Consider the following 18,618-nt stretch of genomic DNA (forward strand, 5'->3'; position numbering starts at 1 on the left):
TGATTTGTAATCAAACACTAACTTTACCTGTTATTTATAAATTATATACTTATACCTCCTCCTTTCCCCTTGCAACTGACTTCCCAGGGATAGCAGATTAATAATTAGCACATATACCATACCTGAACATTCTTTTATCTTAATTTTCAACACAAACTATTATGAAAAAAGATATATTTACCTCCTGGAAAAGGATCTACCTGTTCTTTCTAATAAGACAGACAGAAAATGAGGGAAAACACCAGAGCAAATAAGAGCACTGCTGTATCTTACAATACGTATTCAGGTGGCATGCAGTCATCTTTCAGTGATCAAGACTCTTCATCAACAACACTATGCTATTTAAGAATCCACTTCATTCTAAGGATAACTTGAATCTCTACAGGTGGACAACAACATGTCTGGAGTCCAAGAACCAGAGTTTTACAAACAAAAGTAAGAACTAGGAGACCTCCTTTGTCTAATAAGCCACAGTAAGTTACATCAACTATAATATTATATTAAATTAAAGTTCACCCTTTCACGTTAAACAAGGAGAAAATTAACAATGTCAATCATTGGCAGAACAGCATCCAACACCTAATACATCTCAAAAATAAACATTTTTTGCATCCAGGTTTTCATAGGATGCTTTACAGATTTACAGATAAACACATATTGAGTCAGAGACTGCACATTGTTGTCTTACGTTGTGTGAATGTTTCTAAAAGACTGGGTTTTTTCTATGACACAAAGAACAGAAGATTTTACAACTTCCATGACATTTGGCAGAACGTGTTTGCAGACTTAAGATTAAAAGAAAACGGACTTTCCTTGACAATATTCTCCACAGTATTCTTTCAAAAAGAGCATTCTCTGAAGAAATAACAGTTGAAAAGAATTCCACAAATTTGTAAGTTTATACTGCATGTCACTTCAACCCACAAAGAACTGAGAATTAAGAGAAATATATTGAAGTGTTTTTCCAGAGTGGGATGACTAGAAACTGAGCCATGCTGTCTTGTCACATGTTTGCATTTCTCCCACTGGACCTCTGTCAAAGACACTTGAAGAAAGGAATGCACAATTTAGCCTTTTATCTTAGAAAAGATGAGGAATACCTTCTGCATTGCTTAATATTACTGCTGACTTAGAACTCCCTTTTATGTGGGAAAATTTCACTGAACAACCAAGTGTTTCTTCAGCCACCTCTTCCAGTTTTCTTCTTTTTGGAAATATTTGGTTTTCCTCATGTAAAAGCTATTTTGAAATAAATACTCTAATGTTTTCAATCTGACAGTGGGCATCCTCTCTTGGTTCCTTGACCTAAATGTCTTAAGTCTTAATTATTTCATATGATTTTGTTTTGTATCTACATACTCTTACTTCTTGGTCAAATCTGAAAAATATCACTTTCTGAAAAGCTCATATTCAACTCTACAATGCACACTTTTGCATGAATGCAAAGATGCTCTGACTGGGCTCTTTCTTGAACAAAATAAGGGAACAAGAACTTTGCATGACTAAAAAATTGCATTTAGCAATTGTTCATTTAGCAAATTCAGCACTCTATTTAAAAAGAAAACTGAAACATAAGCTATACACAGAAATAGTAGCTTATTAAGTTGTTCAGTAGTTTCTGAAGCCAGTGGCAAAATACTTAGCAAACCTAATACTGAATTACAATTATTTTTGGGGGTTTTAATTAAAATATTCATAAGCCATATTTAAATGACCTCATTATTTAAATTCTATTATTCCATTGGTTTTTTGCGAAATATTTACCACAAAGATATGTTTTTGTACCACTCTGCCATCAGAACCATCTCAAGGCAAACGGAACCCATGAATCTTTCTTAAATCCATTTTTAAACGTAAAATTGGCTACTTGATGCATGCTCAGAATTAAGAGTACTGAATATGCATTTAACTCCAAAAATCTGCATGCAAAAATCTCCTACTTAACAGGGTACGCGCAGCATATAATGCTATTCTACAGTAAGCCATTAAAAAACATAAAAATATATTAAATTATGCATAAAACACCAAAGTATCAGCCTTATCCCAACCATATTTAAGAGAGGAGAAGACAACTTACGGGTAGGATTCGGAGAGCTGCTGAGCTATCCTGTAGGCTGTGGGGTCCCTGTCCAGGGCATACACGGTGATGTCGTTGGCTCTCTCCAGAAGAGCTGTCGTGTGACCTCCGGCTCCAAATGTCATATCGAGGAAACGCTGTGGAGTGAAGAAGACACCACCTTTACCTCAGAGCAGGGATAAACTGACTGTTGATTTAAAGCTCCTTTTGCCAATCTCCCTTCTGTACTGGAGGAAAACGTACCGATGCCTTTCTGGAGATATTTTTGTGTTTTGTGCGGAATTGCAACCACGTCAGAGTAACCTTTTCAGGGGTTGTGGACTCCCTCCTAGCAACCCTTCCAGAACAAAAGGTCAGTCATTTGGGACAACCAACTGCAGCTTCCTACTGTTCCCATTTCTTTTTATTGTGTGTTCAAAGGAAAGCCACTTATTGGACCGCTTTATTTGGCCTTGCTCAAATTGATGGATACAAAGATGTACAGGATATGGGATTATAGGCAGTAATTGCACCATTTATTTTGTAAGAACACGTCTAAAAGGATGGCTGATGTATTGTGTAGCAATTAAAAAAATGACACTATCATAGTTTCATACCAGAGATCAAAGTGTGGTGGCACATATATTATCCTGACTGGCACTAATCTAAGTAGCCTAGAAAATGGAAGTTTTCAAGATAGTACCATAGATTTTGGGTTCACTGTGCTTTGTACTTAGCTATGCATTTAGGTTATTAATATACACTGATGCTCAGTCCTGATATATCTTCTCCACCATCATAACATGTTAATGTTAATTAGATGCAGAATAGCACAGGAAAACCCACCTTAACAGCAATCCCACTTCAACTGCTGATGTGACATACTCTGTGGGCTGGAGTTATACCTTTTGATAAGCAATAAATATTTCCTTGCTTCTGAGGAATACTTACTGCCTATGAATATATACCAGGCCTGTTTTTTTTTTTCTTTACAGAAACTAAGACTGGAAGTTTTTTAGTAATACCAGGCAAACACAGCCACTCTCTCCAGTCTTCTAGACTAAAACTGACAACACTTTCGAGGAACTCTGAATGTACTCTAAAACATATGTAGGTACAAATTCAGCACTGAGTAACACTGGGCTTTGCTGTGTGATGGACATTTTGTCCAAAAAGATCCTATGAGAGACAATACTGAAAGCTTTACTGAAATCCAAAAAGATTCCATCAACTGGCTTCCCTTGATCAACTAGGTGGGTTACCTTGTCATGAAAGGAAATCAGGTTTGACAAGCAAGACTTTCCTCTCAAGAAGCTGTGCTGGCTGTGACCAATGACTGTGTCATCAGGTGTTTTTCAATACTCCCCAGAATAACCTTCTCCATAACTTTACCAGGCACTGAAATGAGTCTGTAGTTTCTGGGGTCCTCCTTCTTGCCCCTCTTGAAAACTGGTACAACATTCCCCAGCTTTCAGTCAGCTGGGATTCCCCTCCAGACTCCCAAGACCGCTCAAAAATCATTGGGAGAGGTTTTGCTGTGACATCAGCCAGCTTTTTGAGGATTCTTGGATGAATCCCATCAGGCTTCACAGGTTTGTAGGGATCCAGCTGGAGCAGCAGATCCTGCACAATTTCAGGGTCTACTGGGAGTTGATCATTCTCACAGTCATGGTCCTCCAGCTGAGGGCACTGAGCTGGAGCCCTTTGGTTCATGATCCATGTTGAAGACAGAGGGAAAGAAAGCCTTAAACACCTCTGCCTTGTCTCTGTCCATGCTTTTGAGGTAACCATCCTCATCCTCAACAGGATGATGATATTTCTCTACTGCCTATTGCCATTAATGTTTTTGAAAGAACTGTTTTAACTGTCCCTCACATTTCTGTCCAGGTTCAACTCCAGTTGAGCTTTGGCTGCATGAATTTTCTCCCTACAGTGGCAAGCAGCGTCTCTGTATTCTTCCCATGTCACTTGATCTGGCTTCTACTGGGCATACACCTTCCTTTTTTTGCCTTATCTCCAAGAGAAGATTCCTGTTCAGCCAAGCTGGCCTTCTGCCTCATCTGCTTGAGTTCCAGTACTCGGGAATTGCCTGCTCCTGTGCTCTTTGCAGGTGTTTTTTGATGCTATTGTTTTTATGGCAATGTATCTAAACCAAAGTAGAAATGTGAGTTAGCTTCTGCACCTTGGAATTCCCATAACTCTTTCCTCTCAGTTGATTGAACTGACCTCTGTTGACTGGGGGGAAACTCAGACTACACACAAGCTAAACTAGAACAACAAATTCGCCATATATTTCAATATTAGTACCTGCAGGCCTTTCTTCCCACTTCTGAAATTACTTTTTATGTGAAACAGTTTTGAAGATCACTCATCAGCCACAATCATATTAAACAGAAATTGATGCCAACTAAACTTATTTACAAAAATTACACACCACAAGGGTAAGCACCTTTTAAGGGAAATTTTCTAACTTATCTCTTGAAAGACTTAAGATTCAACCACAAAATCCCTTTGGAACAGAACAGAAATTCAAAGGCAATGAAGAAAGACACAAATACTTTTTCAGAAACAGTTTTTAGAAAACATAAATAAAGGCTTATTTATGGAAATTCCATAATAATAAAGCTGAATACTTAAGAGAATAATAATATAACACTACTGTTCCTAAAAGTTGGTGCAATTTATGATCTTTTAAGTTCTTTAGGCTGCATTATTTAATTTTTTTGTGTTCTGCCATCATCTTTCCTGAGCTGATGCTCTAGAAACAAATCTCTCCTATAATATTTTACAAAGTTCATGGAGGAAATAAAATTTAGTTGGGTGATCACCCAATATTAAATGGCATCATTCGCATGAAAAAAAATAAAGCACTGACACAGAATTTTTTTGTAAGTGGTATGTATAAAACAAAACTATGTTACAGAGAACAGAACATCCATACTGTATAAATGCTCCCACTGATCTATTTAAGCATTCTGATTTATCTTCTGCCATAACAAAAACAAAAGTATACTCCTTGAAACCAATTTACAAGCACAAAACTGAACTAACCATAAGAATTTAGCTACATTTTGAAAATACTTGCAATATGTTAAAAATTCCAAGCATTTTCTCTGTAAGTTCTCACATGTCACTGTTGAGAAGACTCAGAGAAGGTCTCTTATGGCAGAGGGTCCAATCAGTACTGTACAGTTACTTCTACTAAGCCCATAAAAATCCAATACTGGCTATTGAGTGGGATATTAAACCAATTAGCTAATTTTTTATTATCTCCCTTTAATGAAAATTACTAATACAAAAATGTAATTGTTAACTCTTCATTTGGCTTAGAAAATTGCAAAAATGAACATGAAGTCTAGAAAATATACAAATCCTCTTAAATTGCTTTTAACATTTCCAAGATATACCTGATATCTTTGATTTCCACTCAAATTATTGCCATTTAATCCTTACCAGAAGTAATGTACATAAGCAATAAACAGACCTTTCTACTTTTATCTTCTAGTTCTGTAGAGAAATCCATTTAGAAAAATCCCTTTAGAAAAATGTGAAGGAACAACAGAAAATTAAAACCACCTTTTTATTCCTTGCATAGGATTAACCCACTCAGAAATGCACTCAAAAAACTTAGTCACAACAGTCCCAAGTGTCATTTAGGATTGCACTTATTCTGCAGCAACACATAACAATCAAAACCAATCTAAATTACATCATAATTCCTCTTGAAAACAAAAAAAAGTTTAATCAGCATGAGTCACGTCTTCATGACTGGGTTTGGTTGTTTTGTTTAAAAAAAACCCAAACAAATAAGTGCTCTTATTCAATATCATAGCTAGAAATCTAGCATTAAAATTTTCAAAAACCTCAACACTGCCTTTCCTAAAAGAGACCTACAGTGCTGGCAGGAAGAGTCAAGGAAGGCGTAGGAAATGCCCTATAAGTGGCTATATTTTCTTTTAAAGAGAAAAAAATTGGGAAAAATAATTTTATTCCACTTAAACTCACTAGTAACATGAATTTCCAGAAAATAGTCTTTCCCCACTAATAAGTTTAGCAATTTGCCTATTTGTTGCATGATTGTATGTTTTCTAAACATCTAACTCCTTTTTGGTCATGCTTAGAAAGTATTGTACCCTTCTCTCACCAAGACTTTCAAGTCTTTCATCAAGTTTGAATAGCAGAATATGAAAAAAACCTTTTTGGTCAAATCTCCAGACAATTTTACTTATTTAAGCAATATTTATTATTGCCTTGTTTTTTAGGTGAGTTTTTGAAGATATTATAGCTTGTTCAAGAATATTTATATTTTGCTTAATAGTTTCACCTTTGCTCACAGACATCTGCTTCTGCTGTCATTCATTTTAAATGTGATAAACTTTAAGATTGATAAACCCCTTATACATGCTGAATGCTAATGAACCATACAGATGATCTGGTAAATAAACCACAGATAAATACTAGCAATGCAAAGGAGAGAAGAGAAACGATAGGGGTTATTGTACCATGACATAATGACAAGCTCTCAATACTGTGAGAGCACAGAAACGCTTTAGTTAAGAACCCATGCAAGCATTTACTGTGACTGAACACATGCTCCTGAATTCCATTGCCCTTCCTGAAAGAACCAACACAAGGCAACTGAACCTCTAAGGAACAGTAGACAACTGTAACGTGATCTTTAACCTGGGAGCACCGAATACAAGAGGACACAGTTCTGATTCAACCCACAGCAAATACTGCCTCACCAGAACTAATGGAATTGGTGTCCTGGAAAACCTAATTAAGGCTACATTAAGTGCATTCTGTCATAACTTTTTAAGGTAAAGACCTTCCATGGGTAATCTTTGAGCTGCATACACATATATGCATACATACACCTAAAGTCACAAGCAAGAACTCCTACAGATGCCTCACACTCTAGATGTTCCACTCAAAAGCCACACTTTGCATCTAGAACCTAAAAAAAAAATAAATATCACTTCAAGTTACCAAATAAAATAATTCTGTTATTAACACAACCATTTTGGAGCATTGATGAGATTTTAAATTAATCACTGTAATATACTGCTTCATAATATGCTTCTTATACATTCCATTCATCTTTCACGCCTGAAATAAAAGATGCTTCATTTTTTCTTCCTCTTTCTCTCTTGCCTAGTAGTTTTTAATCAAATAAAATTAAATGACATTTTATCCTCCTGGTCCTATAAATACTGGAAAAGATTATTACATGAATTCCTACTGCAGTGACTCATCGTTCCACTGTTAAGTTATGATAGTCCCATCAGAGTCCCCTCAGGAATTTTATAATCAGTTTGTGACTATATGTTTTAGAAACCACTTGGCTCTTTCACGACATACAGATAGCAACAAACAAAAACTTCATAGCTTTCATTTTACAACTAGCTCTAGTACAGTTATGGAGATACAAAGAGTTTCTCTTCGCCATTTTTGTACACAAGACCTTTCAATGAAAAGCTCTCACAGCAAATATCTTTTAAGCACTTCATTTCACTATGACTCAAGTCATCTGTAATTCCACTTATGATTATGTTCCACATGTAATAAAGTTTACTCCACTGTATCTAACAGCCTTTGTGATTATTTTCCTTTGCTGTGTAACAAAATGAGATTGCAGAACTTAGACAAAATTGAAACCCAACCATGACAAACTGAAACTACATAATACTCACTTAAAAAAAATCTCACTAGTTCCAGTATTTTCCAGTGTCTTCTTTCTTGATTTTAAAGGCAAGAAGAACCTTTACCTCTTTTTTAAAGCAAGATGATCCTTTAGAAGTACAACTTTATATCCCTCTACTAACCTTAATTATTTCAAGCACCCCATCAGATGATCTTTCATAAAATGCTTTTTCTTCCTCTTGTGACCCTGACATAGCTTCAAAGGGGACTTCACAAATTACACACCACCTCAAAAAGACTTTGGCATATTGTACAAAACATCCAAGACATACTGAGTTGGAATATGGAACATAAAGGACATGATGCCCTATGCCAAACAGTCTTCTACCCCAGGATGAGTACTTCATGAGCAGGCTCTCTCTTTTCCATCACTGACCATGTGACAGACTTCTGTTACCTTTTGGTCTGGACAAACTGCATCTCACCTTGTTCACACTTACACTATACCAAAAGATCACTAATATGCTATGATTAACTAGCACACATAAGACATTTACCATGGCTCTTTCCAACAGATAACATTAATTTCTTCTGAAAATAGAGAGCCTGTTATTCCCCAAAAAGTGACTTTGCATTGCATAATTATTTATTCAATCCCCAGCCCTGTTTATCCACTTTTTTCTGTTATAAAAACTATATTGACAATGGCAATCCTGCCTGCCTTTAGCAAGTGTAATCACCTGAACCATCCTAACCTCAAGCTCCCTGGTTAAAATAAAATAAATAAAAATCAGCCTTCCTGGGAAAATGTAGTTCCTTCCTCCAGCCCTGTTTTGGACCTCCTCCAATGACTTAACACTCACTCACAGAAGAGACAACCATACAGTTATTCCCCTCTTATGCTCTTGTATCCTGCTCTTGGCATTTGTCCCCTTCTTGTCTAAAAAAAAAATGTTTCCCTGAGTGGCAGCCATTCACATTTAGTGAGCAGAACGTTTTGCAGCACCCTTGGAGTATATTTATTGGAGTATCCTGCCCCGAATGAAATGCTCACAAGACCCATCAAACATGGCATGAGCGAATCACTTAGGAGGTGATGAAGACAGAGATCATGTCAGTCAAATGGAATGGTAGCCCAGTCATGGAAAGACAAACTGACACTACACAACTCATAGTGCATGACCTCTATATAATGTAAAACTCATTCAACTTTGCCCTTTGCAAGATATATATCAAAAATGGTTCAGATGCAGTTTTCAGAGGAAAACGTTGCTCACTAGTAAGTCCAAAAAAGGAAAAAGAATCCTTCCTAATCAGTCACCTCTTTTACCTAATGGGAAAGACATACTTCCTTAGGTGCAGAAAAAACAAGTAATGTTGTTTTCCGAACAGAAAATAAAATGAATGCAAAGTTTAAAATACAAGCAGAAGAAAAACTAACTTGTAAAAACTACACCCTTTGCCAGTACTGTATCAATATTATATGTGAATATAATATTGATACAGTCATACATGCCTGATGGAGGGCTTTCCACCCAAAACCAGACTTCACAAATGATAAACTAGAATCACAGAACTTTCCAGTGGGAGAAAGGAAATCCATCCACAAACCCTGCTGCCACAGCTGAGAACACAGCCCCAGTCCAAACAGTCCCTCACCACTCCATCTTCCAGAAGAAAAATGAGGATTTAGGAAGAATGACAATTATGATATTAGTATCTTTTCAGTCCTTGTATAACATATTTGTTTTGAAAATTGAACTCTTTCCACTTTTTACAGGCTTGAAACAAAAAAATACCAGAAGACTGATTTATTTAAAACATACTACAAAGAAAAGGTGAAAACCAGCTATGCAGCACCCAAGCTATGCAGTCTAACTTTTTAGCCCATTAGAAGAAAAGGCAATGCCTGGAAACTGCTGCATGAAGAAAGAAAAATAAAAGGGAGAAAGACCCTTCCATGCAACTGAGACATCAAATGTCAAAGTAACAATATTTTTTCTTGATGTATCACTATACTGAATAATCTAACAAAAATAACTTCACAAAAATGAGTGGTTACATGATGAGAGCAATGACATATTTCTACAATATTAAAGCCACCATCCAGTAGTGTATTCCAAGCCAATCAAAGCTAGGCCACAGTGCTTCCCTCTGCTTTTACTGATCTTTCTCAGTGGTCTGACAAGCCAACATTTTTCACAAGAACAGGGTTTTCATACTTGAAATGAGTGCTACTGGTTGCTTGTAAATGCAAAGAAGGTCAAACTACTAAGGATGTTTGTTAAGACTAACAATAAATATTTATTACTGCATCGCCAGGCACTGCTGGTAGGTATCAAAGTACTTACTCTTATTTTATTTGTATCTATTCCATCTCTTTGTGGGGGAAAAAAATATCCCTGGAACAGAAAAGTAATATCATAAAAAAAAAAAAAGAATCAACACATTGCAAGATGCTTTTCGCTACTTCATTCTCCTGGTGTTTCTATGATGAGTCATGTTCTCTAAACTTGTTGTCTGAACTTCCTTGTTATTCACAACAGAAATTGTTCATTGTCAACACAGCTTGTTTTCCACTCTGCTTTATTTTTCAAATACCAGCTCTAAGTGGATTAAAGTATAAACATATCTAACCTCTTGTTCAAACTATCATAAACATATCAAACCTCCTGAATTTGCCACATCTTCTCACTTTAATACACTCGACTATTTAATACACACTAAGCAGAACAACAAACTGAAGTGGGGAGCAGTGACAAGGAATCTTTTCTAGCACTGATTTTTTTTTTCCCCAAGGAATAGTTGATCTGCTGTATGCTTTTATTACCACATCTTTCACAACAAATCGTTACAAAGGTATGAATATAGACATTTTAAAAATAGTTACTGGAGTAAATGCTTCTTGAACAAAGTACACAGACAATTGTTTGGGCACACATTTTAAAGTCAACAGTGAGAAAAAGCAGTCTCTGCTCAGTTCCTTAGTATTTGACTTTCCTTCTGCAAAGCTCAGAATTGAAAATTAATGTTCAATGTTGGCCTTTGTTTATACCAACCTCACTGAACCCCTATTTTTAATAAACACAGACAGAAAATTAATCAGGACAAATCAAAATCAATCAAATCTATCTATGAATCAAATCTTAAGAATCTTTTCCTTCTAAAAGGAAGGAAAAACATACCCAAACCTCAACTTATTTTCCTTCAATCTTCTAAGTACAGGGATTCTGTTAAACCACAACATGAAGCAGAACTTAAATTACAGGGAACCACCAAAGAAACTTCCAATCCTACTCCAGCCAACAGGCTGGACTTAGAACACACAAGATCCTAAACAGGCTTCTGGTAAGAGGTTGCTTTAAGAAGGCCACCTTCCCAAAACCACAGCTCACTCCTCATCCAGTCCCTACACAGAATTACAAATGTTAAGACATGATATGCATGGAGGCTGAAGGGGAAGCTCTGGATGCAAATACACCAGTTCTGACCCCCCCAGACTCTCAGTAAGAACACAGCCAGTGCCTGCAGAAACACACGTGCATATACAAAATCCTAATAGCAGGAACAACTACCATTTGAAAGAATGAGTGTTCAATGAAACAAACTTATCAATCCAGAACTCCTCTGATTTGCAGCCTCCTTCTTTCCACCTAGTAGTAGTAATTAATGAGAATAAATAATACGTCTCAGGCTACTCCAACTATTTCAATAAAAGACCAATGACAACTTCAGTGCAAGAGCAAAGATTTTGCAACCTAAAATGGATCTGGTCAATATGGCAGAAGGAAAAAAGGTTCTGTTGCTTTGAAATCCATAATACTTACCCAATTTAAGTTACTAACCTTTCAGTTAGGCCTTTCTAACAGCTATTCTGACATTCTTTGAGATACAGCAAAAAAAGTACCAGGACTTGTATATTCCTGAGGTTTTTCTTTGATTCTACTTCTTTATTACTTCATCCAAATGCTTTAAGTATGAGTTTACCAAGATGCACCTTAGAAAACCAGGAATCTATGAAGGTATCCAAGATGCACCTTAGAAAACCAGGAATCTATGAAGGTATCCAACTGCCTTAATTTTAATATAATTGCCCAACTAGACGAGAAACAAAAATATCTTCAGAAAAAAAAAAATCTATGCTAACTGAAATAAACTTCCCATGTTGCAACATGCAGCAATATACTACATGATAATTCTAGGAACAGAAAAATATTATTTGCTTTTTTAATACTATTTTTAATGTACAGAAGATCTAGATATATAGATATGGATAAAATTCAGAGGGCCTTTACAGATTACCTTTCACATTGGTATATGCATAACCAATGAACACTAAAAAAATGCTGTTCAGTAACTTCATATACTAGGTAATGATAAAACTAGCATTCTATATCAAGAAAGAAAGACTAGACTAAGCCATTTTGTTCCAATTAATTTACAGTCTCCAAAACCTGAAGTTAACACTTGTGTTTCATGAACATGAAACTGTACATATATGCATCACATGCTGAACAATGAAAACAGAAGCCGGGCAACAATTACCACGAAGCTCTAGAAGTTATTCTGCCCCGGTGCCTTAACATGGGGCAGGGTGTTAGTTCTATGTAAGCCAGTTAAGCTATTTCTGGGACCAACATGACTTAAAGCATTCTCACACTACCAAAACCACATGCCCTTTACAGAAAACGGTTCTTAATTTACGGAAAATATCATTATTCTGAGATGATGTCCTGCTCTAACGCAAATGTTTTCATAAGAAACTGAATTAAAGGAAAAAACCCTGCTCTGTAGTAAAGTATTTTAAAAGAAAGCAAAAGTGTCAGGTTCATGTTTTGTCACACCAATAGCTGATCTAAACCTCATTTGCTGCTGAAGTTATTCACCAAAAGAAGGACATAAACTCTATTTCTCCTACCCTCTTTCTCCAGGTCACCTCCTAGGCATGCACAACTCAAGCCTAAGACCAAGATTTCCACAAACTGCTGATTTTTAATCAAATTATGTCAGTACAGATTATCCCCTAGAGCTCTCACAAGACAAGCATATTAAAAGTATTGTTTAGATATGCTGAAAAGAGTAATTGAGAAGGCAAGTTAACCACATTTTGTATTCTTTTGTAATTTTTTCACACCACAGAAAAAAACCCCACATTTCTCCTAAACATTTATCATGTATTCAACATTTGCATTTCTCACAGCACTTGTCTCTAATGCACTACATAAATATTTTTCACACTATACCAGACAATCATCGTTTCATCTTTCCTAGATGGACTGTGATCTTTTTCAAAGAAATTTTAGGACCAGTTTTTGCAGAGTATAGCAAAACATGTAAGATGAGCCTACAAGATGTTATGTGAGATATATGCAGAAAATCTTTGTTCTGAAGTTCATCACCTTTGAAGCCCCCTGTCAACATCTATTGGAGTGGTTTTGACAGATCATGTTTATGACCAAATGTAACAGAAAAGAAAAATTAAATTTAGGACCGTTTTTTCTTAACACATGTTCTGAACAACACAGGGTTAAAAAATTATAATAGCCCACAAGAAGATAAACTTTATTGTGTAATAATTTCAAAGGCACAACATTGCCAGAGGTAAAAAGGAAGTAATTCCAAATCTCTTTACATAGAGTTTATTTCAGGTATCATTTTGCATTTTAAGTTACTCAGAATTATTTCTGAACAAACTATGATGGTCGTTCTGTGCAGCAAAGAAGATTCTACAGGACACAAGGAACTTGGAACCATGCCCCTTAGGTCACTGTGAACATATTTATGTAAGAATAAAAATGAAAAGCACTTCCTTAAAAACTTATGAAAATTAACATTTGCAAACAAACAAACTCCCAAACCTATTAATTGCAGTGCCAGTGCAAAGTCACACACAGGTAAAGTCACTTACACCAGCTCAGTTACACAGAACAATCCAAAAGGTCGGTGTTGACTTTGGAACATCTTATTATGGAAACAAACAATCTATTTAAAAGAGACTAATGGAAGTAGGATCACTTTTCGTCTGAAAGACATATGGAGTCTTTTTCCTGTCAACTGAAGTTCATGGCTGGACTCAATTTACAACTCTGATCAGACTAACATGCTTAAAACCCCACAGCATGTAGAAATCTCACAAATGTTGTCCTGTCATTAGCTAAAAATTATCTAACTTTGTAACCCGATAAATAATAATTATTGATAACAGTCCTTCTGCGAATTAGACCGTTATAGGAAAATAACAATGCAAATATATGCTCAATTTTTTTTGAGCATACCAGAGTAATAAATAAAAAAACCTCAACCAACCAAGTAAAAAAAACCCAACAAAACAAAACAAACAAACAAAAACCAAAAACAAACAAACAAACAAACAAACAAAACACATGGCACTCTCCAGAAGAATAAAGTCTCTTTGAAAAATTCTGTATTTTTATTTTTCATCTTTGGCTGAAGTGTAAATCCAAGATAACAGGTTGTACAAAGTTACCAATTCAACTACATTGTGAATGAAAGCTGTTGTTAAGAGTAACTTATCCTCAACATCAAAAAATCTACTCATCCAAGCACTTTAAATAATTTCCTCTTGGTAGTATTATTTCATATAACAATCCCTATTGATTAAGTAATGGCTATTTAAAAAAGAAAAAAAAAACAAAAAGAAAACCACACAATACATTTTCAAATAAATTTCAAATATATTATTTTTCTACAAGAGGAAGTCAAAAGGAGAATAATCTCCCATTTAGTTTTAACATTATTCATGCAATAAGCTTATTAACTTTTTTCCAGTAACCAACTCAGCAAATTCTGTTCTCTCCTTCTCTCTTTACTCCTTAATTTCATTCTTTGTAACTCATATGTGAGCATATTAAAAATAGTCCTCTGAATCTCACCGTCCAAAGGTGAAAGTTTTAATTATACATGCGGAAACCCAAGGTAACACGGCATTTGTGATCTTTTTGGAAAGGTTAGCCCCCAAATATCACGAAGCACTATGTTTTCTTTGAAGTATGAAAAAGCAGTTCCATTTCATAAAAAAGTTAGCATGTAATTGGAGTCTTTGTCATAGTATGAATTCTGAAAAGACCACAGTGTTTGTCCTGCCACCTTGGCCCTTTCATTTTCCACTTCCAATTATTTCAGTTGTGCAAAATTTAAGTGCTTTAGCGTGTCTTTATTTTTTAACACACACACACACACACACACACACACACACACACACACTCTCACACTCACTCTCCATGGAACTGGGCTGAAGAAAATCCGTACTATTAACAGAATTAATTCTATTCTTTAGGATACTGAAGCTCAGCTGGCTCGTAAATAAAACATATTATATATTCTATGCTATTTCTCTTCACTTTTTAGAAAATAAAAATGCTTGTAAAGCAAAATTACACTATGTGTTTTTCTTACTCAACAGGCTGAACGCACAACACTGCACTCCAGCTCTGCTGTGTTACCTGCCTTTTGTCTCAAGCACAGCAGCGCTTCAGAACTGTGGGCCTGGGGCACCCTCAGCAAAACACAGCATATTACCAGCTCTCCTTCTGGTATTAGTGAGCTCAGGCTACTTTACTTCAGCTCTAGGATCAGTATTTCTTTGAAAAGGTCACACCTGCCAACTATCTGCTTCCTGCTCAGGACAGGAATGGTTTAGTACAACGCTGGAATGGGATGTGGAGCACAGGGTTGCCGAAGGGAGCCTGTAATTTGGATACTTTTCACTTTGCAGGTGGTTGAACGCCAGTTCACTTTAACCTTTCTAGGGGCAGTTCCCTCCCTAACACAGACATGTCAAACTGGCAATGCCTCCTCTGGATACTGAAAGAAGGTAGAATAAATATTACAAATAAAGGAGGTTCTACTCAGATGGACAGACCACCGAGGGACTGTCTCCAGTGAAACAACACCATGCTGCACACCCCAAAAGGCCAAATGAATTCTGGTATGATGCCCCATATCTTGCACTGGATGCTAATGATGTCTGCTAATATTGTGAATTATTAAAAGAGTTGTCGTGCCATGTTGGACTCGATGACCTTAAAGGTCTTTTCCAACCTAAACGATTCTGATTCTACTATTTTTGCATATGTCATGTTTTTGTACTGTGTTAATCAAGCAGACCTTGTTCCAGTCATTTGAACATTCACAAGTATCCAAACAAATCACATCAGTGGACAGAGAGCTAAGTTAAAATATCACCAGAAATCGTGTTTCAGGATTAGACCACCAGCCTTGTTTACAATGCTTTTTAGAAAGGAAGTCAACTGTGCTGGATCAAACTTATATCAGAGCAATGTTTGCAGTATGGTAACAACAGTATTAGCAAAGTTTATTCTTGCAATTCATGAATTCAATTATTGTTAAACTGTGGTAAACTTATGTACGCTGAAGTCTTATGACTGACAGCCGAAAGCAAATAAAAATATTTGATCCCAACATATTTCTGCATCCTTTCTAGAAATTTTACATTGCGTTTAGTGGAAATTATCTCTGCCTGAAGAGGGATAAGGTCAAGTGTAAAATGGCAAGGGAAGAAGAGACACTGCTACCAAGAATGCAGGTTACATTAGTCCTCTTTTCATAAAATTAATATTGTATTTTTGGACCATGGTAGCATTCAGTCATGTATTAATGAAATACTAAAATATACTTTCAAATAATTGATTTTTTTAATTTTACATTAAAATACCTCAACATTACCTACAATGACTCAAAAAAAAACACTTTTGTAACTTTATAGTACATTTTACAGCAACTATTTTCCATATTGTCAAAAATCCCTATGGCTTTACTTATACAGCAAGTGACTGACTAACTGTAGCTAAAAACAGTCACTCTAAAACAAACAGCAAATAGTACATTTTTCAGTATTTAGAAATGCAGTGCTACTAAACTTCATCGAGCAGAGAAGATTTAATGACCTCCAATACACCGTAACTGGAGATGCTCATTTTCTCATCTAGCATGCAGATACAATACACTAATACATAATTAAAGAACAGACAGTTACTGATTTATATTTATGTGAGATCAGCTTTACAAAAAGGAACATACTTCAGACTCACAGGCAATTAAAACCAGATTGATTTCCTACCACAACTATGAGTTGGAACTCCTAGTGAGAACAGCATGACTTATACTTTACTTCTATACTCTTTATTACATTAATACAGCAATCAAAACATAATACAGACCCTCAGAAAAATCCTGTCATTCACCACTGACAAAAATAATGAGCATAGAAACCTTATAGATTTTCATATAACCCAGTGATTACAGAAGGCACCCAACTCTGCCCTTCAGAGCATAAAACTGAACACCAGGAATTCCCAGCCTCCAACTCTGCAGATAGTTCAACAGTAGTATAAGAAATCTTAATCAGCAGCATGTAATTATAGTAACAGTATAGTAATAAAATATGTTTAAGGTGTCTGCAGTGTTGACAAAAGTCACTGAAAAACAATATGTATGCACAATCTGCAGTATGAACGAGCGTCCCTTCCTTTTTAAGGCAAAAACATTCTCAGCTCTGTCCCCCACGTACTTAAATAAAGAATGCCATGGTGTGGAAATCACAGACTACAATGGCATGACTAAGTGAAGCAATTTTTGGAGGGGAGGTCTTATTTTTTTTAAAAAAAAATAAGATGTTCTGCTGTTAATTACAAAGAGAACAAACAAGTAGATTAAGAACATAATAAACTACATTTTACACAGAAGCTGTTAAACTAATTGGTTGCCTTTCAACACGACAGCACAGATACTATCATAAGCCAAAAGCTGGAAGGAGGCAACATACCAAACTTCCCTTTTCTGATAATGCTCTTTATTTACCAACTAAGTACTACCTGTGGCAGCACGTTCCAAAAGGAGGAGCTGGTTTGGCTCACCTCTGCTAGATCTTATTGGCTGAAACAAGAAGCATAGAGCGACTACATCTAACTTAATTACACAGATTAGATATACACAGGAGTTTAATCAACCAGTTCTAACACTGCTTTAGTTGAAAACAAAACAAACAGGACCAATGCTACTTAACATCCTACTGTCCGTGTAAAAAACTGCTTTAAAAATCCCTACAAATACACGGAAAATAAGAAAGCTTTTATTATGAAAAGAAAAGAATATAAATACAGTAAACTTTCTTGCTCCCCTATGTCTTTATTCATTGCCTGCAAACGAATTGTTTCACTCAGCTTTGTGTAGTGATGCTTGTATGCCACGATCCTTCATTAGAGACCAAAGGAATTACCATTAGCAAGACTAACTTGCTTTATGAACTGTAAAGACATACAACACATTTTCAAATGAACTTGTTATCTAACTCAAGATAACAGTAACAACTCCATGTAATTACAGATTAGCAGTCATCTCCCTCAGAGCAAAGCAATTAAACACATGTTTATCTTCAGACCTACAGTGCTTAGCTGTCTCGGAATCAACATGCACAACTAGATGTGAGTTTTGTAATTGTTAGCTTTATCCTGTATTTCCATCCAAAACCTACTTGCACAAGAAAAGAAAAATTAAAAAGCAATTATAATTTTGAATCCTCTCTTCCACGGGAAGAATCTGAGCCATCAAGGGTGGTCTGATACATGTTAGACATTCAATAGTTCAAACAGGATAGAGGACTAAAAATAAAAGGTTATCTTACTGGTATAAGACCTTTTTTCCAATGAACTCTTACATAATTCCTTATGTTATTAAGCTTATTATTACATGTTTTGAATACTCATTACATTATCCACACAGCATCCTCATCCAGGCTGTTACTCAGTTACTCTGCCTATACAAACAAGGTACAAATGAGAGCACAAAAGAAGTGTTGCAGACCAACCTGAATTGTCTTCCATTTTCTTCCAATGAGTGGAATCATTCAAGAATAGTAATATCTACTCTAAATACCATAA

The 18,618-nt window shown here is 35.8% G+C and overlaps 1 protein-coding gene across 3 annotated transcripts in view; it reads right to left on the reverse strand.

Moving 5' to 3' along the window:
- Nucleotides 1–18,618, reverse strand: part of METTL15 (methyltransferase like 15) — a 93,610-nt gene that overhangs the window by 53,973 nt on the left and 21,019 nt on the right. For all 3 annotated transcript variants that reach the window (XM_017827018.1, XM_017827019.1, XM_017827017.1), the window contains exon 3: nucleotides 2,078–2,214. In XM_017827018.1, the coding sequence (XP_017682507.1) occupies nucleotides 2,078–2,214 (137 nt within the window). The remainder of the gene's footprint in view (nucleotides 1–2,077; nucleotides 2,215–18,618) is intronic.

This window comes from Lepidothrix coronata, unplaced genomic scaffold, assembly GCF_001604755.1.
Source record: "Lepidothrix coronata isolate B3197 unplaced genomic scaffold, Lepidothrix_coronata-1.0 Scaffold133, whole genome shotgun sequence".
In the NCBI taxonomy this organism is placed as follows: Eukaryota; Metazoa; Chordata; class Aves; order Passeriformes; family Pipridae; genus Lepidothrix; species Lepidothrix coronata.